Source organism: Eulemur rufifrons, chromosome 8 (genome assembly GCF_041146395.1).
Source record: "Eulemur rufifrons isolate Redbay chromosome 8, OSU_ERuf_1, whole genome shotgun sequence".
Taxonomy (NCBI): Eukaryota; Metazoa; Chordata; class Mammalia; order Primates; family Lemuridae; genus Eulemur; species Eulemur rufifrons.
In genome coordinates this window covers 2,902,613-2,928,770 of record NC_090990.1, presented here as the reverse complement: position 1 = coordinate 2,928,770, position 26,158 = coordinate 2,902,613, and the positions used below count along the sequence as shown (strand labels likewise).

Below are 26,158 nucleotides of genomic sequence, written 5' to 3'. Positions count from 1 at the left end.
CTCTGCAGGGAAAGCATCAACAGATGCTTTTCCAGATGAAGATACCAAGGTTCAGAGAGGTTGTGTGACTTAGCCAAGGCCCCACAGCTCATGAGAGATGAGCCAGAGTTTGAACCCAGGTTTGGCCCTTCCCAGCATGCATGTAGGTGACAATAGTACTAACTGGCACCACTTACAGTGACAGGCCCAGGCACTGAGGACTCAATGACTCCTGCCCCAGCTTTCTGAGATGGGTCCTTATCTCCACTTACAGGTAGAGAAACTGAGGCTCAGAGAGGTGAAGCAGATCACCCAAGGACAGATTGCTAGGAAGTGGGAGAGCTGGTATTCAAACCCGGTACCCAGGTCTATGTAATGCCAAGGTCCCCGTTCCTAACCACTGTGTGGCGCAACTCTGCCAGCTGCAGGAAATTTAAAATGCCACCTTCCCAGCCCCCAGCTCCCCTACCCCCACCTCCACCCAGACACATACACACTCATTCTGCCTAGGAGGACCATGGTGGGAAGGAACATGGAGAACTGTTCTGGGGGCGGGGAGGGGAGGGGGAGGCCTCCAGTTGCCGTGGTCACCGGGCAAGGGGGCGGCTGTGATGTCAGATACAATCTGCTGGCACGGATGGTGCCTGGCATCGGGCTCTGGTGTTGGCTGGTTGCCTCTCTCCCAGACGGCGGCTCTGGCAACAACCTGGCCTCAGTTCCCCCTAGCGTACATCCTGCCGGGGGTCCGCAAAGCCCTGAGGCCTCTGCCTGACCTAAAGGGGTGGCAAGGAAGCCCACGGCACACTGTCCCAGCCTCTGCTCTGGGCGGCTGCTCCCAGGACAGGCCCCCACGCTGCTGCAGGCAGGGGCAGGCTGCAGGGTTGAGGACTGTGAGACAAGAGCTGGTCTCAGAGTGGGCGTGGGCCCCCTGCAGCATCCAGACCCCAGCTCCAGCCATGCTCTGGCCTGCTTGGAGCTCAGCACAGCTGCCATTGGCATCAGCAGCCAGAGGGTCACCCAGCCTACAGGGGGAGAGTCTGGGCCCTGTCACCACTGGGACCCAGTTTGGGATAAACTGCACAGACTCACTGCAGGGACAGAGATGACTGAGGGATCAGAGGCAGGAGGGCCAGTCAGGGAGGACACCCTGGAGGAGGTGGCCCTAATGGTTGGGAGAACATGGACAGGCAGAGCAAGGGCAGTGCAGGAAGGGAAACTGCCACAGCCAGAAATGCAGAGGCAGGGGCTGAGAGGAGGTGAGGAATGCTCAGATTTGGTGAGAAAGAGGACCAGAGGATATCACTGTTGTTGAAAATAATAGTAACGACCATGGACCAAACATGTTTCTGTGCCGGCCTCCTGCTGGTCTCAGTGAGCCCTCACGAGAACCTCAGGAGAAAAGCCTTCTTCTTACTGCCACCTGACATGTAAGGAAACCGAGGCTCAGAGAGGTGGAGGAACTTGCCCACGTCACACAGCGTGACTGACGGAGCTTGGCCTGGAGCGAGGCTTCTCCCAGCAGTGCCCCTCTTGCTCTTCAGGAGGTGACTAGCGCTTCGAAGGAGATGACTTCATTCATTCACTCACCAATCAGCTTTGAGTGTCTGCTGGTGCCAGGCCCAGTTCTAGGCCCAGGAGGTCTCCAGGGAATGAGGGGGTGCCCTCCTGGAGCTGACGTCCTAGCCCCGCTGGGAGAAGGACGGAAGGGAGGTGACAACTTTGGTTGGCCAGACTGATGCCCCAGACTGCCCTGGGGAAGGGCTGTCGTCACACAGGGCTGGACCTTTCAGCTTCTGGGCCCACCCTCGGTATTTTGTTTGAGGCTCTCCTGGGTGCTGGGGCTTCTGAGATGAATCAGTCCCCCTACCCCTACCTCCTGTTCCTGGAGTTCCCACTGCGGGGAGGGGATAACCAGGCTGGGCTTCCTGGAGGAGGCAGCTGGAGTCCTGAGGAATAAGGAGGTATGGAGGTGGAGGAAAGCTGAGTGAGCAGGCAGGGATGTTGGGGGGCTGTAGGGAGCAGGCGAGGCCAGGGGCCATGGACAGAGGGAGGCAGGCTGGACCAGGAGCACCCCACATGCCCAAGTGAGGAGTCTGGACTGTGTGCCACGGAGAGAGATGGTGTCCCTGCCCCTCCCCAGGGTGAAGATATGTAGAGTGGCCCATACCTATGAGCTCCAGGATCAAGCCCGCTCCTTTCCAGCTGGGTGACCCTGGGCAAGTCACTATACCTCTCTGAGCCTCAGCTTCCTCATCTAGAAAATAAAGCTTCTAGAGTTTCAGTGAGGATTAAAAGAGGCCCCCATATATAAAGTGCTTAGCACAGAGCCTGGCATGACATAGGTGTCCAGGGGGATGCTAGCTCTGGTCATGGCATCCATCTACTTTGTAGGGAAAATAACAGTCACCCCCCAGACTTTGGATGTGCCCTCTGTACCTCTCTGATATCTGAGACCTCCCCAGGCTCCACCCCAGACTCTACCCACCCAACCCTGCCCAGCTAGACAAGTTTTTTTCTTTTAATTAGAGACAAGATCTCACTCTGTCACCCAGGCTCGGGGGCAGTGACATGATCACAGTTCACTGCCGCCTCAAACTCCTGGGCTGAAACTATTCCTCCACTTCAGCTTCTTGAGTAGCTGGGACTAGAAGGATGCCTGGCTAATTTTTAAAAATGTTTTGTAGAGACAAGGTCTTGGTATGTTGCCCAGGCTGGTCTTGAACTCCTGGCCTCAAGCAGTCCTCCCGCCTCGGCCTCCCAAAGCACTGGGATTACAGGCATGAGCCACCGAACCTGGCCCCAGAGAGACAAGTGTTCACTGCACGCCTGCTGTGTTCCCGGGGCAGGTGGAGCTCACAGTGTGTGGGAGACGGAGGAAGGCTGGGGTGAGACCAAGGCAGGGTTTCCCTGCCCTCCTGAAAGGTGGCCACAGGTGTCTGGGCTCCCCAGCTCCTTGCTGGGCTCCCTTTTGCTGGGCAGTCTGATTAAAATCAGCTCAGGGGACCCCAAGTCACCAGGGGACATGGAGGAGGACACTTGTGACACTGGGCCACCACATTTGAGGGGTATTTATTCTGGAGATGGGAGCCATGGGGTGTAATCCTCAAACAAGAGCAATCAGTCTAGCAGCCACCATTTATTCAGCACCTGCTGTGTGCCATGCTCTGCTGTAGTGCCCACAACAAGAACCTCATCTAGTCCTCACTGCCACCCGCCCCCACAGGGGGGACTAGCCACCTCCATTTTGTAGAGAGGATGCTGAGGGGCAGGCAGGTGAAATGCTTTGCTAAGGCAAGACTGGGACTCAAACCAAGTCTGCCTGTTCTCAGAGCCTCAGGAGCTCTCAGGAGGAAAGGGAGGTGAGAGGTGAGTTTCTCTGCACGCTCCCATGGGCCACGACAGGGAACTGAGTTTGGTTGAGTACAGGACAGTTTCCAACAGCTCGCACTATTCCCCCAAGTGGAGGTAGTGAGCACCCCATTCCTAAGTGTATTCAAGCAGAAGTGAGAAGGGCTGTGTACAGGGGATTGTGGAGCGTGGAGTGGAGGTTGGATTTGATGATCTCAGAGTTCCCTTCCAGCTTAACAATGGCCTGTGAGGTGGCAGGGATGAGTCAGGGTGCGTGTGTGGTGGTGGAGGGGGTTGCCAGATGAAGACCAGGGGACTCCGGCAGAGGAAGGGGTGGATCTGAGATACCAGTGGAGAAAGAATGGGCAGGATGCAGTGGACAATGGGAGAGGGAGTCACCTATTCTCTTGGGGGTAAGAAGTAGGAGACCAGAGTGTTCTTCGGAATGGCCAGGTGGGGGGATTTTTGGAGGTGACTGGTCCCTGTCTGTAGCTGAAGAAAGGGGCAGGACCAGAGAAGCAATGCAAGTGGAACTCCTGGGCTTTGGTTAAGTAATTTTGGGGGAGCAGGTGAAGCCCTGGGGCCTGGCCCAGCGAGAAGGAACAGAGAAGAGGAGCTGCGCTGGGTGGGCCCAGCCCCAGGAGTCAGCTCCAGCGAGCACCGGTGCTGGCAGTCTGGAGACCCTGGCCTGGTGAGGGGCCACAGCGAAGGCGGTGCAGGAAGTTTGAAAGTGCAGGAAAACGCTGGCGGTCTGAACCCAGCCCATCGGGGTTCTTGATATTGGACTAGCAGGGGACAAGGGGAGGTGTGCTTGGGGCAGCCTCACCCGCCTTTTGCGGGGGGGGGGGAGGGGGGGACTCCTGTATCCCCACACAGTTCCCCTTCCCCAGTTCTGAGTGCAGCTGTTTGAAACTGTAAACCACCAAAGGGCGGAATGGCCCCCTTTTCCAGCCATGGCACCTGGGCCAGAAAAAAAGAGGGGTCCTCAGAGGAAGGCGGGCTGTTTCTGTGGCACCACCGACGCCCAGTTCAGAATCCTGTTTTATAATGGAGCGGAAGCCCATCCTGGTTTGGGGCGGTTCCCGCAGCGGGCTCAGCTTGCGGGTCCTTTCGCCTGGTCCCCCAGGGCTCCTCTAGGGGTCCAGGGCAGCTTTATGTCGCAGGCCTCGCCCCCTCACCCCATGGGCGAGCCCCTGCCTTCAAGCCCGGGTTAATGACCAGAGACTTTGAACTTTTCCGAGATCTGTAAGGGCCGGCCCTTGGGAATAGGAACGCTCCCTACCCACTCCCCCGAGCCGGGATCTTAGATTACCCCCAAGCCACGGCCCGGCCTCCTGCCATCCCCTGGCCCGCGGAGGTCCGCGCCGGCCCCCTCCTCCCCCGGGACCCCTTTTCTCCCGGGTCCGGCTGGGCGGCGCCGACGGTACGTACGCCCCGGCCCGCCCAGGTGTTAGCGCCCGCGCGGTACCGTAATTCCCCTACGTGCCGCACCTCTGGTCGGCGCAGAGTAGGCTGGGCCCGCCCCGCAGCTTCGGTCCCCCTTGCCCAGCGCGTCCCCTGGGGCTTTGGCAGTCTTGGCCCGAGCCCCAGCCACAGGGGAGTCCCTTGTCCCCAGGTGAGTCTCACGGGGAAACGGGGCTAGTTCCGGACAGGGGTGGGTCTGGGCACCAGGGCCCCTGAATTAATGGACAGAACCCGAAGTCGAGGGTCCCACCCAGTGCCAGGCCTGAGGGTGGGTCTCGAGGGGCCTCTTCATTTACTTGAGGGTGGAATGAGTTCAAGCGTCCGCCCAAGTGACTCTAGGGTGGGGTCGGCCGGGAGATAGGGCCGTGAGGAGTCTATGGGCCCGGGGTCCTGGTGTGAGGTTGTTGGCGGGGCCGGGGATCCTGGAGGGACTTTGGCACGCCGGTGCTTGGGAGGCTCGGCCGCCCCTGCCCATCCGCGAGTCGGTCCCAGGCAGAAAGGTCCTCTCGAGGCCGGCAGGGGGCGCCAGAGGCTGTGCCCAGGCAGCCGCTTGGGGGTTGGGGCGGAGGGGGCGCCGGGGGAGGATCGGTCAACCTGGGAGGGGCTCTGCCTTGATGGAAGGCGGGGAAATGGAGCTCAAATTCCTTAGTAACCTTGCTCAGGTTTAGGGGAGCTCTGGGGGTATTTTACTATTCCCCTGCTCCTTGGCCAAGGTCCAGACCTAGCAGTCATCCCTTGGTAGTTCTAGAGAACTGGCCAGTGCCCTCTTTGCACAAGTGGGGAGATCGAGGCCCAGTGGGGTGAAGGGCAGGGGTAGGTGGGCTCCAGAACCAGGTCTTCTGAAGCCCAAGCATGTGCCCTCTCCCCCATTCCCTCCCAAAGAGCCTTCTATGTGGCACTGGGGAAGGGCATGCCCAGGGTCCAGTCGTTCTGATGCCACAATGCTGGGGTCTGGGGCTCCAAGGTCTGGGGTATTTGTGCAGGGAATGGGCAGGAGGTAAGGTTCATCAAGGTGGGCCCTCCCTCTCTCTAGCACTGGGTCCCAGCCTTGGGCAGCCCAGCCAGGGCCACTCCCAGGGAAGAAAGGGGCCTTGCTGGCTTCCAGGACATGTGCGGGGGTGCCTAGCCTGGGGAGAGATTTTCTGCACCCCTGCCATCTGCCCAGCACAGGGCAGAGCCTTAGGACAGGCTCTGATTCCAGGTGGGCCTTGAACTCAGTGGATGAGGGGCGAGGCCCAGGCCTAGGGGAAGGGAGGAGCTGAGCAGGCCGGGTGGAGTCCAGAGAACGGCCTGGCAGAGCCGCCCTGCCCTGGCCCGCCTGCCCACGCATGCAGCCTCCACCCCTGAGTTTCCAAGGTGGCAGGTGGGGCCTTGGGGCCAGCAGGCTCCCAGGGCAACATAGCCCTGCTGGAGAACCCCTGGCAGGGGCCCTTCAGCCAAGGAACCCCAACTCCTGGTTCCAGGCCAGTCTCCTGTGGGCAGAGCATGGAGATGGCCCCAGACTTGTGTCCTCTCCTGGACAGGGAAGTCCCTCTCCCATCCAGACCAGGCTGGGGTCCCAACACATTGTGGGGCAGGGATGCCCATGGGATCCCTGGGATGGCTTCTGCTTTTCTGGGGCCGGGGAGGTGGTGCTGAAGGAGAGTTGGGGGGGTCCTTGCCTTGGAGACTCCATTATTCATCAGCCTCTGCATCTGGTTTCTGGGTATCAGTTTCAACAAGCCGGCCCTGACTCATGAGCCTGGAGCTGGGGCTGGACCAGGGAGGGGCCCCCTCCTCAGGGAGTCAGGGGCCAGAACCTCTTGGGTCTGCTCCTGAGCTAGTTCAGCTCCCTTCTGTAGAGACTGGGTGAGAAGCCAGAAGCCGGCTCAGGCTCCCTCCTACCCTGGTGCAGGGGCTGGGGGCTCCTTTCCTGTCCCCACTCTGTACTCTTGCCCCGGGGCAGCAGGACCCTGGCCCCCAAGCAGCAGCAGGACTCAGGGATGCCCTGGCCCAGCTCTAGTGGTCTCCACTTGATGCGACCTGGTTACCCCATGCCAGTGGGGTCCCTCCAAGCGGGCTTCAGAATCTTCCCTGTGCCCAAGAAGGTGGTCCTCAAGGGCCTGCTGCCCACTTAGCTGGTCTCCATGTCCCAGCCCCCGCGCTGTGCCTGAGGCACAGGAGTAGTGGTCCAAAGCACAGGCCTCCGTTTCCCCTCTTACCAGCTGGTGACTCTGGGGAAAGTCACTTAACCTCTGCAGGCCTTAGTTCCTTCCTCTGTTAAATGGGGATAGTAGCAGTATCTGCTCCTTAGAGTCTTTGAGAAGAGTAAATGGGATTTGCTGCCCAAAACCCCTGGGACAGGTGTGGCACTTGGGAGTGCTTAGTGCAAAGTAGCTTATGTCTGTGGGGCAGCAGCAGGGGCAGTGGTCCCGGGCAAGACAACCAAGATTTGAGGTAGAAACTCACCTGCCTGGGACCAGCAGGCCCAAGGTCATGGATGCCAGGAGGAGGAAGAGAACCTTTGGCCCAGCAGCGCAGAGGGCTCTGTTGACCATTGAGGGCAAGGAAGGACGGACTCCCCTGGGATCTCCCTTCCTGCCTCGGAGATCCTGGCAGAGACCTTCCCTGCCCCTAAGTTCTCCTGTAGCACGAAGACCCTTCCTCTGCCTTCAGTCAGCCATTCACTGATCTAGTCTATGGTGAGCACACCTACTGTGTGCAGGCATCGTTCTAAGTGCTGAGAACACGGGGCAATCAGACAGCCAAGGGCCCTGGCCTCCAGAGAGGACATCCTAGTAGGGAAGAATGATACTAAAGAAGTGAACAAAGAAATAAAGTAATTTCAGGTAGCAATAGATGCTAAGAAGGAAATTTAACTTAAAGGGATTGAGAGTGGGAGTGTGAGGGGCTATTTCTTTTGAGAGGAGGGTAAAGGCCGCCATAGGGAGGTGACATTTAAGTTGAGGCCTGGTGCCAGCTGTTGGAGATCGAGGGCCCATGGAATTCCAGACAGAGAGAGGCCAGAGGTGGAGGCCCTGAGCTTGGTGGGTTGTAGGGACGGGAGGAAGGCCAGCAGGTGGACCAGCTAGGAGGCGACCTGGGAGCCAGGCCATGGTGGGATTTTATTCCAACCAAGATGGGAAGCTTTACTTTTCAAAAATCTGCCTGTGGTGTGGACAGTGGATGACTTAGGCTTTGGGAGCAGAGGCAGCCCCTAAAGCCTCCCAGCCCCTGATAAACTGCTGCGGCTCAAAGCCATCTCACAGACCCTTGCCCCCTGTCCCACTCTGCATCCTCTGTGGCCATGAAGCCAGACCGAGGAGGAGCTGTCTAGGGGGTGAGTGGGATGGCAGACAGTGTGCCCCCCTCACCCCCATGGGTACCCAGGAGTGTCCGAAGGGGGCCATTCCATACCCCTGGAGTCGGAGGTCCAGGTTTCAGTCCTGCCTGTGGACTTTTATGTCTCTTTATGTCATTTCATGCCCCACACATGGGTGGAGATAGCAGTGCCTGCCCTCCCTGGGAACGAGCGTCAGCGCGCTGACAGCCCAGCCCCCCAAGCCGGGGCCTGCGCCCTCTCGGGCTGTGCTGGGCGCCCCCTGGCGGTGGCGACCTCGCCGGCAGCCGCAGGGACAAGCGGACAGCCGAGTTGGGGGCCGGGTTTTCCTGACGCCCTCGCCTCACCCAAGCCCGGGGGCTGCCAAAACACGGCCTCTCCTCCCTCTCGATCACCCTGCCTTCTGTCCTCTGCCCCCACTGGAGGTCACCGGGCCCCCTGGCTCTGGCTGCACCACTGCCTGGCAGCGCAAGCGGGGTCCCCAGGGCTGCGCGCGGGGCGCGGGGCTGGGGTGCGTCGGCGGGGGTCCGAGCAGAAAAGGGTGTCCCTGTCCCGCCTCCCGGCTCGGGGGAGAGAGCAGGGTTCCCGGCCGAGGCTTCGAGGCGAGGGTCCCGGGGCGTTTGCGAGGGGGCGGGTGGGGGTCGGAGTGGAGTGGGCGCTCCCGGCGCCGGGCGGGCGGGGCGGCCGCGTTCCTGCGGGGGGGCTGTCCCCGGCCCGGCCCTCCGGGGTCCCCGCGCGCTCGGCCGGGGGCGGGCGCGGCCGCACAATGGCAGGAAGCGGGGCTCCGCGCTTTGTCCGGCGGGCGGCGCAGACCGCCGCTTCCTCCGGCCGCCATGGGGACGGGCCCCGGCGTCTCCGGGCGCCGAGCGGCCTCCAGGCCAGGCCTGGGGCTGCCCTCCCGGGACCCCGAGCCCTCCTGGGCAGGGGCTCGAGCACGCGACGGTGAAGGCCAGGTACGGGGGGTGGGCGTGGGCCGGGCCCTGCGCGGGGAGGCTGGGGCGGGGTGCGTGTGACTGTGGGCCCCTCGGTCCCTGGGCGCAGTCCCCCGGGGAGGGACATGGGGCCAAGGTTGGCTGAGCCCCTACTTGGGCTGCACACTGGGGGACGGGGACCTGGGACCCCGAGGTGTGTCCCCCAGCCTCGGTGACCCAGGGGGCCCGCGGGCCAGATGTCCTCGCCAACCCCTGGCCTTTTGTGTCTGGGGCTGCCTCCGGACGCACCTGTGGGTCCCAGGCCCTGCTCTGGGCCACCCCTCCCCCTTTCCTTCCTCAGCTCCTGGCCCTGCCCACACTCCTTCTACCACACTGGCCTCTGTTTCTCCTTCTGTGTCTGGCCTCAGCCCTGTGTGAGGAAGACTGGCTTGGGTACCCCCATCCACGTGAGGGTGGCCTTTATTGTGTCCCCCAATGGGCCTCCCTTCTGATATTTGTAAAGCTGCTGTTTTTTTTTTTTTTTTTTTTTTTGAGACAGAGTCTCACTCTGTTGCCCAGGCTAGAGTGAGTGCCGTGGCGTCAGCCTAGCTCACAGCAACCTCAAACTCCTGAGCTCAAGCGATCCTCCTGTCTCAGCCTCCCGAGTAGCTGGGACTACAGGCATGCGCCACCATGCCCGGCTAATTTTTTCTATATATATGTTTAGCTGTCCATATAATTTCTTTCTATTTTTAGTAGAGGTGGGGTCTCGCTCTTGCTCAGGCTGGTCTCGAACTCCTGAGCTCAAACGATCCGCCCACCTCGGCCTCCCAGAGTGCTAGGATTACAGGCGTGAGCCACCGCGCCTGGCCAAAGCTGCTGTTTTTGAAGGTGCAGTGTGACGTGGCTGTCCCCGTCAGGTGGGCTCTCCCCTCCCCTGGGTTGAGTCCTGGGAACTTTCCCCCAGGACCATGCTGCCCCTCCCCCACTGGCAGTGGTGCTGCTGCCCGCAGAAGGGGGACCTGGCTGGCAGGCAGGAAGATGGGAGACGGGGCACATGGATCTGAGAAGGGGCCCAAGAGTTTGGCTTTGGAAAGGGGCCACCCTGCTCTAGTGCCGGGGAGACCCTTGCCCCTGGAGAGAGCCGGAGGAGCCTGTGGTTTGGGGGTGAGAGGTGGGAGGGGGATGGGGGAACAGAAACTGCAGCAAGGCCCTCTGCCCAGCCCAGCTTCTCTGTTGGGCTAATGCTTCCCTCCGCGCTCCCCCCCCCCCCAGGGTTCCAGGAACTTCATCCTCAACCAGGCCTGCTCAGTCTGGAAGCAGCCAGTGCAGATCCTGGGCCTGACCCAGGTGCCCTGGTGGCCCTGAGCCTGGGAGCTGCTGAGAGGGTGGGAGCAGGTGGGCTCGGTAGTAGTAGCAACAGCAGCCATGGTGCAGTGAGCACCAAAGCCCATCACAGTGCTGGGCAATTGAGCTCCAGAGTCTTTGGAGGGAGCCCATGCCTCCTCAGGGTGGGGTGCGTAACAGGTGCCCCGTAAGTGTTTGTTGACTACTGAGTCTGCCATGACCAGTGGATCTGCGTGTAAACTCTTCTGTCTATGTATTGGGTTGGTTTAAAAACAAGATAGTGTGGGCCGGGCTTGGTGGCTCACGGCTATCATCCTAGCGCTCTGGGAGGCCGAGGCGGGAGGATCACTCGAGGTCAGGAGTTCGAGACCAGCCTGAGCAAGAGTGAGACCCCCCGCCATCTCTCCTAAAAATAGAAAGAAATTAGCTGGACAACTAAAAATATATAGAAAAAATTAGCCAGGCATGGTGGCGCATGCCTGTAGTCCCAGCTACTTGGGAGGCTGAGGCAGGAGGCTTGCTTGAGCCCAGGAGTTTGAAGTTGCTGTGAGCTGGGCTGATACCATGGCACTCTAGCCCGGGCAACAGAGCGAGACTCTGTCTTAAAAAATAAAAAAATATAAACAAGATTGTGGCACAGACTCACGGACTTGGACTGGAAGGGTCCCGTAGATCCTCCTCAGGACTCCCTACCCACCATGAGCCCAGGGCATCTGCGGCCCCACCTGGCCCCGGCTCAGAGAAGCAGTCAGGGAGATCTCAAGTGCCCAAGAAAGGATTGGAGGGGGACCCCAGGCCAAAGTGGCTGGACACAGGGTGCGAGAGGGCTGTCCAGCTGGCAGACTGGGGGGCTCCTGGGACGAGGGGCCCAAGTGGGCACGGCCCTTCCTCAGATTCATTCTTAAGAGGAGACCTTGAATCTTGGGGTCCCAGAATCTGCAGAGTCAGGCCCTTCGCAGCAGTGCCCTGGGGACACCAGGCAAGGGGCTCGGGGTGGCTGAGGATAGCGTTGTGGTCTTTGCACTTTCTTTAGCAGAGTAAGTAAAGACAGAAACCAGAAACAGCTGCGGTGGTTGAGGGGGCCCTTCCCCTACTTCAACCCCAGACAACACTACTGAAGACCCCTCCCCAAGGGGGCGCTCAGGCTGCCCTCGGCCATCTGGGTCACGATGTCCACAGCTGCCTGCCCATGGCCCAGCTTCACACAAGTCAGCCCCCCGTAGCCAGTGGGCCTAGCGGATGTGCCACCACTGATGCCACTTCTGTACCCTGTTCCCTTTCCTGCCTGATGGAGGAGTGGAGGGACACAGGAGCCAACACAGCAAGCATCAACCCTGGCTGATTTCCTCCCGTCTCCATATCCCCTGCTGACTCGAGGCCAGCCTCCCCACACATCTCTCCCTTCCGAGATATCCAAGAGAGGGTGTGAATGTGGTTAAAATCTCGCTTCAAGGCCTGACTCTGCTGGCTCTGTGACCTTAGACAAGTTACTTGATCTCTCTGAGCCTCACTTTCCTCTTGTGTAGAATAGGGCCAATGATAGCCCCTGCCTTATGGGATGAGAGGAGATGACAGCGACGCATGTAATGCCCTCAGTGCAGCCACAGGCCACGTGCTCAGACTTCTCCCAGCCTCCTCTGCCCTCCTGCCTCCGATCACCTTCTCTGCTGTCCGTGCCGTCCTCACTCTGACTGTCAGCTTGGAAATCTCTGATTGGGCTTTTGCCGGCCAAAAGCTCTTCAGTGCCTGTCCACTGCTTTAGTTATGGGGCTGACCAGGTGTGGGGGCAACAACATGGAACATGGGGCCCGTCAGATGGCAGGAGAGAAAGGGAGTTTGGAGTGACCGGGAAGGACGACGAGAAGGTGACTTGGAGTCGAGGTCTGCAGGAGGGGAGGGCAGGCTGGGAGCCGGGCATTTCTCCATCTGAGGCCAGGGACAGGTCGAGGTGGGGGAGCTCCCCTGAAGGGACATGTCTGAGAATGGCCAGCCGTCCGGCGGTGGGGCAGAGTGAACAGGATGGGAGGTCACCAAGTACGACGACTGTAGCTGTAACCCTAACCCGAACCCTTTGGGCTTTTACTCAGGTTGAGATGGGAGCCATTGGAGCGTCTTGAGCAGATACAATGTAACTCCTGTTTGAACAGGGTCCACTCTGGCTGCCCATGGAGAACAGATGGGGAGGGTGAGGCCAGTTTTGAGGCCATTGTCACCCAGCTGAGGGGCGGCCAGGGCAGTGGTGTCCTGACACTGGAGGCTGAGCTGTGGCTACAGATGCTAAAGGTGGAGCCAGTGCAATCTCTGGACCGACTGGGTGTGGGTGTAACAGAAACAGTCAGGGTGGCCCCAAAGTTTCTGGCCTATGTGTTAGTTTCCGAGAGTTGTTATAACAAATTAACACCAACTGGCTTTAGAACAAGAGAAGTTCATTCTCTCCCAGTTCTCGAGCCCCGAAATCTGGAATCCAGGTGTCTGCAGGGCCCTGCTCCTGCCGAAGGCTCTCAGGGAGGGTCCCTCCTTGTCTCTGCCAACTTCAGCTGGCCCCGGATGTTCCTTGTTTTTTTATTTTTTTAATTTTTAATAATTTTTTCTTCTTTTTATTCATTGTCTTTTTTACCTCAATCCATGTTGGTATGGATGTTCCTTGGCTTGTAGCTGCCTCACTCCGATCTCTGCCTTCGTTGTCACATGGCCTTCTCCCTGTGTGTCCTGTCTCTGTGCCCCTTCTCCTCTTATAAGGACACCTGTCATATGATTGCTCCCTACCCTGTGATTACATGCTCCAGTGTGACCAGATCTTAACTAATTACATCTGCAGTCACCTTGTTTCCAAATAAGGTTACATTCTGAGGTACTGGGGGTCAGGACTTAATGTACCTTGTGAGAGGACACAGTTCAACCCCTAAGACCTAGCACTAGAAGGAACTGCTGTTAACCGAGAGGGAGGGAGCCGCAGGGAGAACTCTGCTCCGCGGAGCTCACGTCTGGACGTGTTGAGCTTGAGATGCTTGTTAGAACCCGAGTGGAGAAAGCCAGGCACGGTGGCATCCACCTGTAGTCCTAGCTGCTCGGGAGGCTGAGGCAGGAGGATTACTTGAGGCCAGGAGTTCGAGGCTAGCCTGCGTAACATAATGAGACCCTTGTCTCAAAAAAAAAAAAAAAGAATCCAAGCAGAGAGTCGAGAAGTTTGGTCTGGGGTCCTGGGAGAAGTCCCGACTGGCGATTTAACTTTGGGAGCCCTCTGCATGGAGACGGTGTTTCGGGTCATGAGATGAGATTTGCCACTGGTGAGTAGATGCAGAAAAAATGAGAAGGGGTGCACGGACAGGGAGATGAACAAGGAGCAGCCGAGGGGACAGAGAGGCCAGAGTGTCAGGAGAGCTTGGTGTCCTGGGACCACAGAGGAGGCTGTTTCACAGAGGCTGCTGGTGTCAAATGCTGAGTCCTGTGGGAACGGCCAGCAGACTTGGCCACACGGAGGACACTGCTGACCGCAGATGAGTGAGTCTGGGGTGATGCCGAGGGGCTGAGAGGGAATGGAGGAATCCCCTCTTGCAGCCATCGGACGAGTCTTTGGTTTAGGCAAAAATCGTCAAGATTTGCTAAAGCACTTACGTGTGGGATTACTGGGGAACAAGACATCTCAAAGTGTCACTGCACAGATTACTTAACAATTACAAGGAGCAATAGGAATTTTTACAAGGTACAGCGAGATCCCCAAATGATCCCGTATCTCGGGCACACTGACAAGAACACAAAGTCAGCTCTGTGGTGTCCCTGCCCGAATGCTCAGTCTGAAACTCTCTGAGGACCACCAGACAAGTCCATGCTGAGTGGCTTTGTGCCAGACTGCTGGCTTGGATGCGTCAAAAGTGTCAATGTCGGCCGGGCGCGGTGGCTCACGCCTGTAATCCTAGCACTCTGGGAGGCCGAGGTGGGTGGATCGCTCAAGGTCAGGAGTTCGAGACCAGCCTGAGCAAGAGCGAGACCCCATCTCTACTAAAAATAGAAAGAAAATTATCTGGCCAACTAAAAATATATATAGAAAAAAAATTAGCCGGGCATGGTGGCGCATGGCTGTAGTCCCAGCTACTCGGGAGGCTGAGGCAGTAGGATCGCTTAAGCCCAGGAGTTTGAGGTTGCTGTGAGCTAGGCTGACGCCACGGCACTCACTCTCGCCCGGGCAACAAAGCGAGACTCTGTCTCAAAAAAAAAAAAAAAAAAAAGTGTCAATGTCATAGAAGACCAAAAATAAAAGGGGAGAATTCATTTTTAAAGGGATAAACAGAAACAAATCACATGTGAACATTGATTGGATCCTATATGGGGAAACACATCTATACAGGACATTAAGTTGGAAGAGTGTGAATATAGACTATAGATGGACCATATGTCCAAGTTCAGTTTCCCAAGTGTATGGGGGTTTTGTAGGAAAACGTCTTTGTTCTTCGGTGATGGCATGATTTCTGCACCAGAGGAAAGAGAATGAGAGAGAAAGCAACTGTGTTAAATATTAACAACTGCAGAGTCCAGAAGGGTGTGTGGATGTCACTGTGCCTTTTTTTTTGAAGACAGAATCTTGCTCTGTCTCCTGGGTTAGAGTGCAGTGGCATCCTCTTAGCTCACTGCAACCTCAAACTCCCAGGCTCAAGCAATCCTCCTGCCTCAGCCTCCCGAGTAGCTGGGACTACAGGCACGTACCACCACATCCAACTAATTTTAAATTCTTTGTAGAGACGGGGTCTCGTTATGTTGCCCAGGCCGGTCTGGAACTCCTGGCCTCAACTGATCCTCCCACCTCAGCCTCCCAAATTGCTAGGATTGCAGGTGTGAACCACTGTCCCTGGCCAATTGTGCTATTCTTATAACTTTATGTAGGTTTGGAATATTTTTAAAACAAAAATTAGGAAAAATAAAATAGTGAGGCTGGGAGAAGAGCACTGGGAAGTCGTGAGGATGGATTCCTGCTTCACAGAGGTTAGCTGCAAAGGGAAGGAGAAACGCAGCAGTTGCTGGAGGGTGAACTGAGGCCAAGACACTGTTTTTATAAGATGGAGAAATAAGCACGTGTGGGTATGACGACGGGAATGACCCAGCGGAGGGAGGCTCAGTGGTGCCGGGGCGGGGAGAATGCTGAGTATGCCCAGCTGAGCTGCGGGGAGGGTCTGGGAGGAAGGACTGGCCTCGGATTGGAGCAGGGTGGTTCATTCCAAGTCCTGGGCAGGTGGTGGGAGCTCAGGGACCTCCTGATGGCTTCTGTTTCCCTGGAAAAGTAGGAAGCAAAGTAGTCTGCAGGGAGTGGGTTGGGGTGGGCCATTGGAGGGCAGAGAATATATGAAACAGTCATCTGTGAGGGTGGGGGAGAGTAGATGGCTGATATGGTAAATCCAGGCTCAAGTCACCAGGCAGTGACCCACGGGCACCACATGGGCACTGACACCAACAACACCTTTGTCTGACTCCGCCATAACTCCTGCACACGATGTCTTTAGGACCCCAGGTGGGGTCAGCTGTCCAGGGCCGGGGCAGGCCATAGAGTGAGGCAGAGGGCCTGGGCCGGGAGGAGAGGAGGGGCTTGCTAGAGCTCAGGGCCTTCTGGCTCCAGCCCTGAGAGCACCCGAGCTTCATTATTTGGGGCGGCACCAGCCTTGTAGTTATTCCCTTGACATCTTCTCATGGGCAGGGCCGTGCTTTTCTCTGCATCCCTGGGAACGGACGCGTAGCAGGGGCTTGGGGAACATCTGCCAGGTGCAGCAGCGAGCACGAGACACCCTGTGGAGAAGGGCTGGTTGGCTGGTTGGCCAATGAGAGCAGCTGGGAGCCCCACCTGTGCACTGCAGAGGTCTGGACGCTGGGTGCACCTGCCTGTGGCCCCGTCAGGTCCAGCCCGACACCCCGCCCATCCTTCCTCCCAGGTATGCCACCACGCCGACTGCCAGCAGCTGCACCGCCGGGGGCCCCTCAACCTCTGCGAGGCCTGTGACAGCAAGTTCCACAGCACCATGCATTATGACGGCCACGTCCGCTTTGACCTGCCCCCACAAGGTGAGCGCAGGAGGGGGGCCCCAGCCCAGCCCCCAGATCCCCTGTAGCAGCTCTGAGCTTCGTGTCTGAGGGGACAGTGTTTTGGTAACTGTTGGAACTGTGAGAGGGCCATGAGAAGGACAGGAGTCCACTGTAAATAATGAAACCCACGTATGTCACGGTTCCTTTTGTTCTACAAGTTTTTTAGCAAGAGAGAAAATCGGGGGACTGTGGTCCTCTCGAGACAGGCCTTTCTCTACTGGGTGTTGTGTTCTCCCCGGTTCTCACCTTCTGCAGCTGCCCCTGCACCTTCCAGTTCTGCCTGTCCCCAGGACAGGGGACTTCTGGGCAAGTCCCCCAAGCCAGGCTGTTGTCCTAGCAGAAGCAGTGTGTGGTGGGTGCCCTTGGAGCAGAATGAACTTATAGCAGGAAACAAGAAACCCTCCTGCTGAGAAGGGCCCGGTTAAGGCCCGCTGCCCAGCCAACTGGCTGTGCGGTGTGGCTTACAGCCACCAGGCCCCTGAAGACATGCCAACGACCTCCTTTCCAGCTGATCAAAGGGACAAAAGGACTCTCCCTTTCTGCCAGGGCCCCCTGGGACTCCAGGTGTGGTCATAGCAGAGGGGAGGGGAGGCCTGAAAGAGAAAGGGGAGCCTGTGGGCTTTGGTCCCTTTCCCACAACAATCCTGGAGGCAGGGCTTCGTTATCTTTATCTTATGGAAGGGTAAACTGAGGCCTTTGGTGAGCTTGTATTGAGGTCAGGGCATCCCCTGGGGTGTCATTCCAGGGCCCTTGTGTCCTTTTGGGTCTGCAGGGGGTTAGATAACAGTGACTGAGCCCCTGTCCTCACACAACTGAAGGGCCTTAGCTACCCTCTGGGGGGTTCCAGGGTAACAGACTGTGGTTCCTCTGGAGGGGGCAGGATGGGAGCAGGCACGACCCTCACGCACTTTCCTCCAAAGGCTCTGTCCTGGCCCGGAATGTGTCCACCCGGTCGTGTCCCCCGCGCACCAGCCCTGCAGTGGACTTGGAGGAGGAGGAGGAAAGCTCTGTGGATAGCAAAGGGTAAGTGAGGGGTAGGTGGGCTGAGCAGGTACCTCGGAGTGTTTGCAAGGCTGAGTCTCAGATTGGAGATTCCGAGACCAGATGCTTTGGTGCTTTACCCAAGAAGGGCTGATGGGCCAGACCCCCTGTGGCTGCCCTGATTCCTGGGCCAGCCTGCGCCATTGGGTGTGACTCCTGTGTTGGCCACCAGAGGGCGCATAACCCCGCGTGGGCCCGGCCAATGCACTTACCTGTCCCCTGGGGTGAGCGAGGGGTGGGGGTCAGCAGAGGCCCCCCACTCATGTCCCATGGTGGTGAGAGCCCACCCACACTCCAACGTTTGCCTTCAGGGACAGGAAGAGCTCAGGCCTGAAACTCTCCAAGAAGAAAGCAAGGAGGAGATACACAGATGTGAGGAGCCCCCGGGCTGGTGGATAGGATCTCCCAGATAGCCCCTAGCCCCAGGCCCTTCGCTCCCCCTGAGGCTGGGCCTCCCTGCTCTGAACTCCAGGAAGAGGGGTGGGCTCTGCAGTCAGATCCCTCACTTGCCACCCTGCGCCCAGCCTGGTGCTGCCCACCTTTGCCCAGGTGGGGGATGCTCCAGGAGCTCCTTGGGCGGGAGGGGTGCTGGGGGGCCTCCAAGGATGGAGGAGGGCTGGGGAGATCGCTGGCATTCACTTCCCTGCTGGGGTTCCCATCCTGGACCGTAGGGTGGGGGCGGTGAGGAGTGGCAGTGGAGAGGCTAAGAGCCTGTGTCCTCTCAGGACCCAAGCAAGGAGTGCTTCACCCTGAAATTTGACCTGAATGTGGACATCGAGACGGAGATTGTACCAGCCATGAAGAAGAAGTCTCTGGGGTAGGGCTTGGTGGGGCTGGGAGCAGGTGTGGCCTCCCATGTCCGAGACTCCAGGTCTCTGCAGGTGTGACCGTGTGTGTCTGTGTGGTGGTCTGTGAGTGAGCGAGTCCCCACCTGTGGGCAGACCCGTGCACATGGGTGTGCACACCAGCATGAGGGCACGTGACTGGGTCTGTCCACCTCTGCATGCTACTGCATCCACCTTGGCCTGCGTGAGAACCTCTGTGGCCAGGGGTCTGTGCACCTGTGTGTGATCCTGTGCGGGCCTCCCTTTTCCGTTGGGAAGGTGGGGAGCTGGGGCTGTGGGTGGGGTGGGGGCTCATGTGACTGCCCCTCTAACTCACAGCCCTCCTGTCCTGGGGGCAGGGAGGTGCTGCTGCCGGTATTTGAAAGGAAGGGCATCGCGCTGGGCAAAGTAGATATCTACCTGGACCAGTCCAACACGCCCCTGTCCCTCACCTTTGAGGCCTACAGGTTCGGAGGACACTACCTACGGGTCAAAGGTGAGCAGCAGGCTCCACAGGCCCACTAGCTAGACAGGTGGCTGGGGCCTGGCAGGGCCTCCTGGAGCTCAGGTTCCCATTGGCTGTGGCCCTGAGCAGGCTCATTACCATACAGGTGTCCCTGCTGGGTGCTGGTGGCAGGTGCTGGCAGGGCGGGGCTGCCAGGGGAGGGTGGCCCAGCCTTGGTTTGGATCCTTAAAGGAGAGAGGACTGGGGCCCCCTCCTCCACCAGACCTGGCGCTGAGGACCTCTTGTTGCCCTCACACGCTGCTCCAGCCAAGCCAGGGGATGAGGGCAAGGTGGAGCAGGGAGTGAAGGACTCCAAGTCCCTGAGTCTGCCTATCCTGCGGCCAGCTGGGCCTGGGCCCCCCGTGCTGGAGCGTGTGGACCCCCAGAGCCGCTGGGAGAGCCTGGACATCTTGGTGAGGAGGAGGGGCTGTGCCAGGGCTGGGGGTGGGGAGGGGCCCCCCTCAGGGGGAACGTCCCCGTGGATCCCTCACTGCCTGCCGTGGAGCTTTAATTGCCTCTTTGGGAAAATGGGGCTGGCTGAGAATAGGGGACTCTCCCTCCCTTGATTGAACCCTACTCCAAGATGATGGGTCTTGTCTCTGAGTCTTCTAGCGACCAAGGAGCCAGAGAGTGTGTGTGCGCGCGTGTATGTGTGTATGAGGGCATTTGCGGGGGGAGTGAGACTGTATGTGTGTGTGCCAGGGGGCCCTTTTGGGCTGGATTTGTGAGTGCATGTGAGCATGTGTGTAACTGTTTCTCTCCCCTGCTTCATGCTGTGACTGGGGGATGACAGTCCAGGTATATCTGTCTGGACCTTTCAGGCCCTGAAGCATGTTTCGGTCTCGGGGGAGGTGGCAGCCCAGGGCAGGGATGCAGAGACCCTCTAACATCCCAGGCTGGCCTGAGGTTCTAGAAAAACACATTGGGGTGGGGCTGTGGGCCGGGATCAGGGGGGCCTGACCTTGACCACCGCTCCTTGGCCAGGCCCCCGGCCGCCGACGCAAGAACATGTCGGAGTTCCTGGGAGAGACCAGCATCCCAGGGCAGGAGCCCCCGACGCCCTCCAGCTGCTCTCTGCCCAGCAGCAGCAGTGGCGGCGCCAGCAGTGGGGGTGGTGACAGCTGGAAGAACCGGGCAGCCAGTCGCTTCAGTGGCTTCTTCAGCTCGGGCCCCAGCACCAGCACCTTTGGCCGGGTATGTGGCCCGTGGACCCCACCCCAGGGCAGGGCAGCTGGCTGGCCCGACCCCCTAACCCTGACCACGAGTCTCCTTCCAGGAGGTAGACAAGATGGAGCAGCTGGAGAGCAAGCTGCACGCCTACGGCCTCTTCGGGCTGCCCAGGCTGCCCCGGAGGCTGCGCTTTGACCACGACTCCTGGGAGGAGGAGGAGGAGGACAATGAGGATGAAGACGAGGACAGCGCCTGTCTGAGGCTGGAGGACAGCTGGCGGGAGCTCATCAGTGGGCACGAGGTGATTACTGCCCACAGCCTTTCCCCTCCCTTGTCGCAAAAGGGGGACAGGCCTTGAGAGGACTCAGTGGGACATCCCCAAGAGACTACTGTTTTCTTTGGCCCACTTTGGGGAAACTGAGTCTAGATGGAACTGATGAGCTGCTTGGCTATTTTATTGGCAGAGGAGGGCTCAGAACTTGGGTGTCTTGACTATGATAATTCATGTGATGGTGAGGGTGACCCTGCCCCTCTTAGGACCTCTGTGTCCCCACTGGGAAAACAAGGAAGTTGCAGGCTGGGTTGCTCACCATCCCCTGGCCATCCGGAGATGCCCGGGGCTCCTGGTTGACCATCCCTGTCCTCCCTCTAGAAGCTGACCCGGCGGCAGTGCCACCAGCAGGAGGCGGTGTGGGAGCTGCTGCACACAGAGGCCTCGTACATCAGGAAACTGCGGGTGATCACCAATGTGAGTGGCCTCTCTCTGGGCGGCCCCTCGGCTGAGTCTGGGCCTTTGCAGAAGGAGCAGGTGCCTAACAATGAAGGGGGGCAGAAAGTCAGACAAGGGCTGCACCCTGGGGAGGAGATGGTTCCCACAGGCACCTGGGAGGGGGCTTCAGGCTTTGCCAGGTTCAGCTTGTTTAGCACAGGCCTCATTCGTTCACTCATTCACTCAACAGCTATTTCTGAACACCTGCCGTGTGCCAGGTGCCCAGCAGCCCACACCCTAGACGGGGCAGAGTGGGCAGGCACTGTAGGAATTTCCACTGGGGTCGGGGGGCCTCTGTCCTGGGCTTGGAGGTTCAAGGAAGGCTTCCCCGAGGGAGGAAGTCCCGTCCGTCCGAGGAACGGCAGAGGCTGAGCCAGGGCAGAGGTAGAGGAGAGAACTCCAGGTGTGGCTGCAAGGCCAGTCTCCCCCGAGCTTCCGTCCAGGTGGGGCCAGGGCAGGGTGAACCCCAGGTGGGCTCTAGGGGCTGGGCTTCTCCTGGGGGTCTGGAGCTCCCAGGTGTGAAGGTACACCCTCTTTATCCCTGGCAGCTTCAGGGCCTCCCGAGAGAAGGAAGGGGCTGAGGGGAGCCTGAGTCTGGGTGGGGCTTCTGGGCCGGGACTCCCCCCAGCTGCAGCGTTTCCCTGCCCCACAGCTGTTCCTGTGCTGCCTTCTGAACCTGCAGGAGTCGGGGCTGCTGTGCGAGGTGCGCCTGGGCCCAGGGCGGCGGGGGCGGGGGCCCGAGGGCGGGGCCTTGCGTGGGGCGGGGCCTTGCGGGGCGGGGCTATGCGTCGGGGGGCGGGGCGGGCCGAGCTCACCTCCCGCTCGAGCAGGTGGAGGCCGAGCGCCTGTTCAGCAACATCCCCGAGATCGCGCGGCTGCACCGCGGGTTGTGGGGCAGCGTGATGGCGCCGGTGCTGGAGAAGGCGAGGCGAACGCGGGCGCTCCTGCAGCCCGGGGACTTCCTCAAAGGCTTCAAGATGGTACGGGCGGGGCCGGGCGCAGGCAGGGACACCGAAGCAGGGCTGGGGCGCCAGAAGGCTCAGTGGCCCGATCCCATCTGTCCATCCTCCCCAACCTGCCCCTGACCGGTGACCCTACATGTCCCCTAGAGGCCAAAGGCGAGGAGTTGCGAGCCGGTTGCCTGAGTTTGAACCTGGTCATCTGCCCATGCCACCTGGCGGCGGGTGGTCACTTTCGCTGAGGCTCAGTTTCCTCATCTGGAAACAGGGATAGTGAGCTGGGCACCCCCGGGGTGGTCGCCCGAGCTTAGGAAGGAGGCGCTCGGGAAGCGCCTGGCCAGCCCGCCAGGCGCGCGGTGACCAGTGCTCTGGTGGTTCTGCCCTGGGCCAGTTCGGCTCGCTGTTCAAGCCCTACGTCCGATACTGCATGGAGGAGGAGGGCTGCATGGAGTACATGCGCGGGCTGCTGCGCGACAACGACCTCTTCCGGGCCTATGTCACGGTGAGGGCGGCCGGCGGGTGGGCAGGGGCGCAGGACCACCGGCACCATCTGGGCGTGGGCCGCAGTGGGTGTGGCATGTCCCGAGCCCCGCTCGCGCCTCCTGTCCGCAGTGGGCCGAGAAGCAGCCGCAGTGCCAGCGGCTGAAGCTGAGCGATATGCTGGCCAAGCCCCATCAGCGGCTCACCAAGTACCCGCTGCTGCTCAAGTCGGTGCTGAGGAAGACGGATGAACCGCGCGCCAAGGAGGCCGTCGTTACCATGGTAACCGGCGTGGTGGGCGTGGCCCTCCACAGCCCTCTGTCCCTCCACGACCCTGGGTCTGAAGCCCCATCGCCTGCCCCTAGATCGGCTCGGTGGAGCGCTTCATCCACCACGTGAACGCATGCATGCGGCAGCGACAGGAGCGGCAGCGCCTGGCCAGCGTGGCGAGCCGCATCGACGCCTACGAGGTGGTGGAGGGCAGCAACGACGAGGTGGACAAGGTGGGCGCGTGTGCCTGTGGGGAAGGGCGGACAGGGAGTCTCGCTGAAGGACTCCCAGCCGAGATGGGGAGTCAGGCCCTGACCTACCCTGTACCTCCACCCTCTACCCTCCACCCCCAGCTCCTGAAGGAATTTCTGCACCTGGACCTGACAGTGCCCATCTCCGGGGCCCCCCTGGAGGAGACCCGACAGCTGCTGCTGGAGGGGAGCCTGAGGATGAAGGAGGGAAAGGACAGCAAGGTGGCTCCTGGGCTGCCCCCGGCCCCAGGGCTGAGGCCTCACCCCCTCCTTGCCTCCTGGGCCCCAGTCAGTGGTTCTCAGCCAGCTGGGTGGTGACTCAAGAGCCAGTGACTTTGTGGCCATAGGGAGGGATGATTATCTGCCTGCAGTTGACTCTTTACAACCACAGCAGCAGAGTCACAGCCCAGGGAGGGGCCGTCTTGCCCACTGAGGGGTTCCAGGTGGAAGGGAGGGGCACATTCCATAGTGGGCCAGGAGCCTTTGTGCCTGGCTGCTGTGCTGTTAACCCTGCAGGCACTGGGTAGCCAAGAGCCTGCAAACTGTGATTTTAAAACCATCTCCCTTTTCTTTTCAATATAAACTTTTACTGAAATAAATCATAAATATATATGTCAATGAAAAAGAACGATCTTCCCCTTCATTTTAATTTTACTTGAAGGTTCACTAGGGGACAGGGGCAGTGAGTGCTCCTGAGGGGCTAGGGGGCCTGATGGCTCTCCTGCTCCACCCCAGATGGACGTGTACTGCTTCCTCTTCACGGACCTGCTCTTGGTGACCAAGGCAGTGAAGAAGGCTGAGAGGACCAAGGTCATCAGGCCACCACTGCTGGTAGACAAGATTGTGTGCCGAGAGCTGCGGGACCCTGGTGAGGAGCCCTGGCCCCTGCTCTGGACGGGGGCTGTGATGGACAGGGACTGTCGTCGTAGCTGATAGTGACTTGGGCCTTCCCTAACCAGGCTCGTTCCTCCTCATCTACCTGAATGAGTTTCACAGTGCTGTGGGGGCCTACACATTCCAGGCCAGCGGCCAGGCCTTGTGCCGTGGCTGGGTGGATGCCATTTACAATGCTCAGGTGAGAGCAGAGGAGCGTGGAGGGTGAGAGCAGGGTGGACTGTGGGGGCCACTGACCACAACACATTCTGCCCCCATGCACTCCCGACCCCTACATGCAGAACCAGCTCCAACAGCTGCGTGCACAGGAACACTCAAGCAGCCAGCAGCACCTGCAGAGCCTGGTAGAGGAGGAGGATGAACAGGAGGAGGAAGAGGAGGAGGAGGAGGAAGGCGAGGAGAGTAGCACTTCTAGCACTTCGGCTGCCAGCTCCCCCACCATCCTGCGCAGAAGCAGCAACAGCCCTGACTCCCAGCACTGGTATGTTTGCTTAAGACCACCAGCAGTCACAACAGGGCAAGCATTCCAGCTCAGGACTCCTGACTCCAAGGCCTAGCCACCTCCCCTTCCTCTGCATGGTCTCATCTTGTAAACCCAGGTGTGTGTGTGGGGGGGCTCTATCTTCCACCAGAGTCCAAGTGGGCAGGGCAAAGAGCTTTTGAGTTGCTTGCCAGTTCTGATCTGTTAGCGGTAGCTGTCTGGAGCACCGAACTGAGGATTGTTAGAGTACATGCAGTCTCATCAGGGAAGAGTGCCATGATCCATTACTGATGCCTGCTGTGGCCACAGGCGTCAGAAGGTCTGGCACATGTGCCCCATGGTACCATCTCTGAACCTCCAGCTCCTGGGGGCAGAGGCTGCAGACCTCTGTGTATTCCCCAGCACGGGCTGCCCCAGGCCATCTGGTTTCCTTTAGCTGGGCTGACTGTCTTCCCGGCCCCGCAGTGCCTCGGACGGCTCCACGGAGACCCTGGCCATGGTAGTGGTGGAGCCTGAGGAGGTGTTGTCCTCTCCCGAGTTTGATGGCGGTCCCTTCAGCTCCCAGTCAGACGAGACCTCTCTCAGCACCACTGCCTCATCCATCACGCCCACCGGCGAGCTGCTGCCTCTGGGCCTGGTGGATGGCTGCTCCTGCTCCATGGACTCTGCCTATGGCACCCTCTCCCCGACCTCCCTGCAAGACTTTGCAGCCCCAGCCCCTGTGTCGGAGCCAGTATCCCGGCTCCCTGAGTTACCACGAGCCACTTCCCCACCGCCATCGCCCCGCCTCCGCCGCCGCACCCCTGTCCAGTTGCTGCCCTGCCTGCCCCACCTGCTCAAGTCCAAATCTGAGGCCAGCCTCCTCCAGCTGCTGTCAGGGGCTGGAACCCATGCAGCACCCCCAGCCCCCAGCCGCAGCCTGTCAGAGCTCTGCCTGGCCGCTATAGCTCCAGGCGCTAGGACTCAGGGCTGCTCTCAGGAGGCTGGGCCCAGCTGGGATTGCAGGGGGGCATCCAGCCCTGGCAGTGGCCCCAAGCCATTGGAGCCTGAGAACAGGGCCAGCTGCTTGGCTGAGGAGCCTGCAGGCCCTGCCAGGAGGTGCAGAGAGCTGCCCACAGGGAGCTCTCCCGGGGTCCAGCCAGAGCCCCCCACAGGGGTCTCTGCCCAGCACAGGAAGCTGACACTGGCCCAGCTCTACCGAATCAGGACCACCCTGCTGCTTAACTCCACGCTCACTGCCTCGTGAGTGGCCTGGCGTGGGATAGAGGGCAGGTGGCTCAGTGTGTTGACATTGGGGGCACAGTCATGACTGGGAGGGTGGGTATTTGGGGGTGGTGATTGCAGGGGGAGCCAAACCCTGCCCCAGTGCATCTGCAGCGGGCAGCAGTGAAGGGGCCTGAGGGTCATGGTAGGGAGGAGAGGGTGCCAGAGCCACCCTGTGAGCCCATCAGCCAAGGAAGGACTGTTTCTCCCCATCCTGCAGAGAGGTCTGAGCAGAGGGAGGCCCCCAAGAGTGCCATTGACCAAGGGACAGCAGACAGCATGCCTCCTGCGGGGTGCCAGCACCTGCTTCAGCTGCTGCCTCCTGTGTGCATGAGCCGGAGCCTGGGCAGGACCACTGCACCACCCGGGGCCGATTTGCACTTTGCCAGACCGGATGGAGTGGAGGAGGACCCACTAGAGCCCCCAGCCCAGGCTACAGTAGCCCCCACACACCTGCCCAGGCAGTCCCTTGTGTCCTCTCCCTGAAGTCACCAGCTCCTCTGGGCTGGGCTCCCAGGCTGCCCTTCCCACCTGCACCCTCGTCTGGCCTCTAGTGGGCCATGCTCCTGCCCTCTCCCCACCCTCCGTAGGTCCCACTGGCCACCCCAAGCTTGGGCTGGGCTCTGTGTAAGTTGCATATTTATTGAGCTTTTGATTCTTTTATAAAGACTTGTACATACTCCACTAGAAAGAGTCCTTTGCTTTTGGAGGCTACCCCCTTCCTGGCTCAGGTGCACTTGGGCTGGGGTAGAGCTCAGGTTGGGCGCCTTCCTGTGCCCCTGTGCCACTCCATCTGCACTGGGGCACCAATGGAACA

General features: G+C 59.7%; 2 protein-coding genes across 2 annotated transcripts in view; both read left to right on the top strand.

The window, feature by feature from the left end:
* Positions 1-26,158, top strand: part of NOL9 (nucleolar protein 9) — a 111,991-nt gene that overhangs the window by 42,876 nt on the left and 42,957 nt on the right. The window lies entirely within an intron of this gene.
* On the top strand, positions 8,944-25,324 carry PLEKHG5 (pleckstrin homology and RhoGEF domain containing G5). Its single transcript, XM_069477290.1, has 20 exons — positions 8,944-9,063; positions 16,284-16,413; positions 17,355-17,457; positions 17,787-17,847; positions 18,201-18,292; positions 18,659-18,794; positions 19,065-19,217; positions 19,789-19,998; positions 20,081-20,275; positions 20,627-20,722; positions 21,396-21,446; positions 21,574-21,723; positions 22,094-22,204; positions 22,315-22,464; positions 22,548-22,685; positions 22,806-22,925; positions 23,439-23,571; positions 23,663-23,778; positions 23,879-24,078; positions 24,544-25,324. The coding sequence occupies exons 1-20, from the start codon at positions 8,944-8,946 to the stop codon at positions 25,322-25,324; spliced, it is 3,246 nt and encodes a 1,081-aa protein (XP_069333391.1).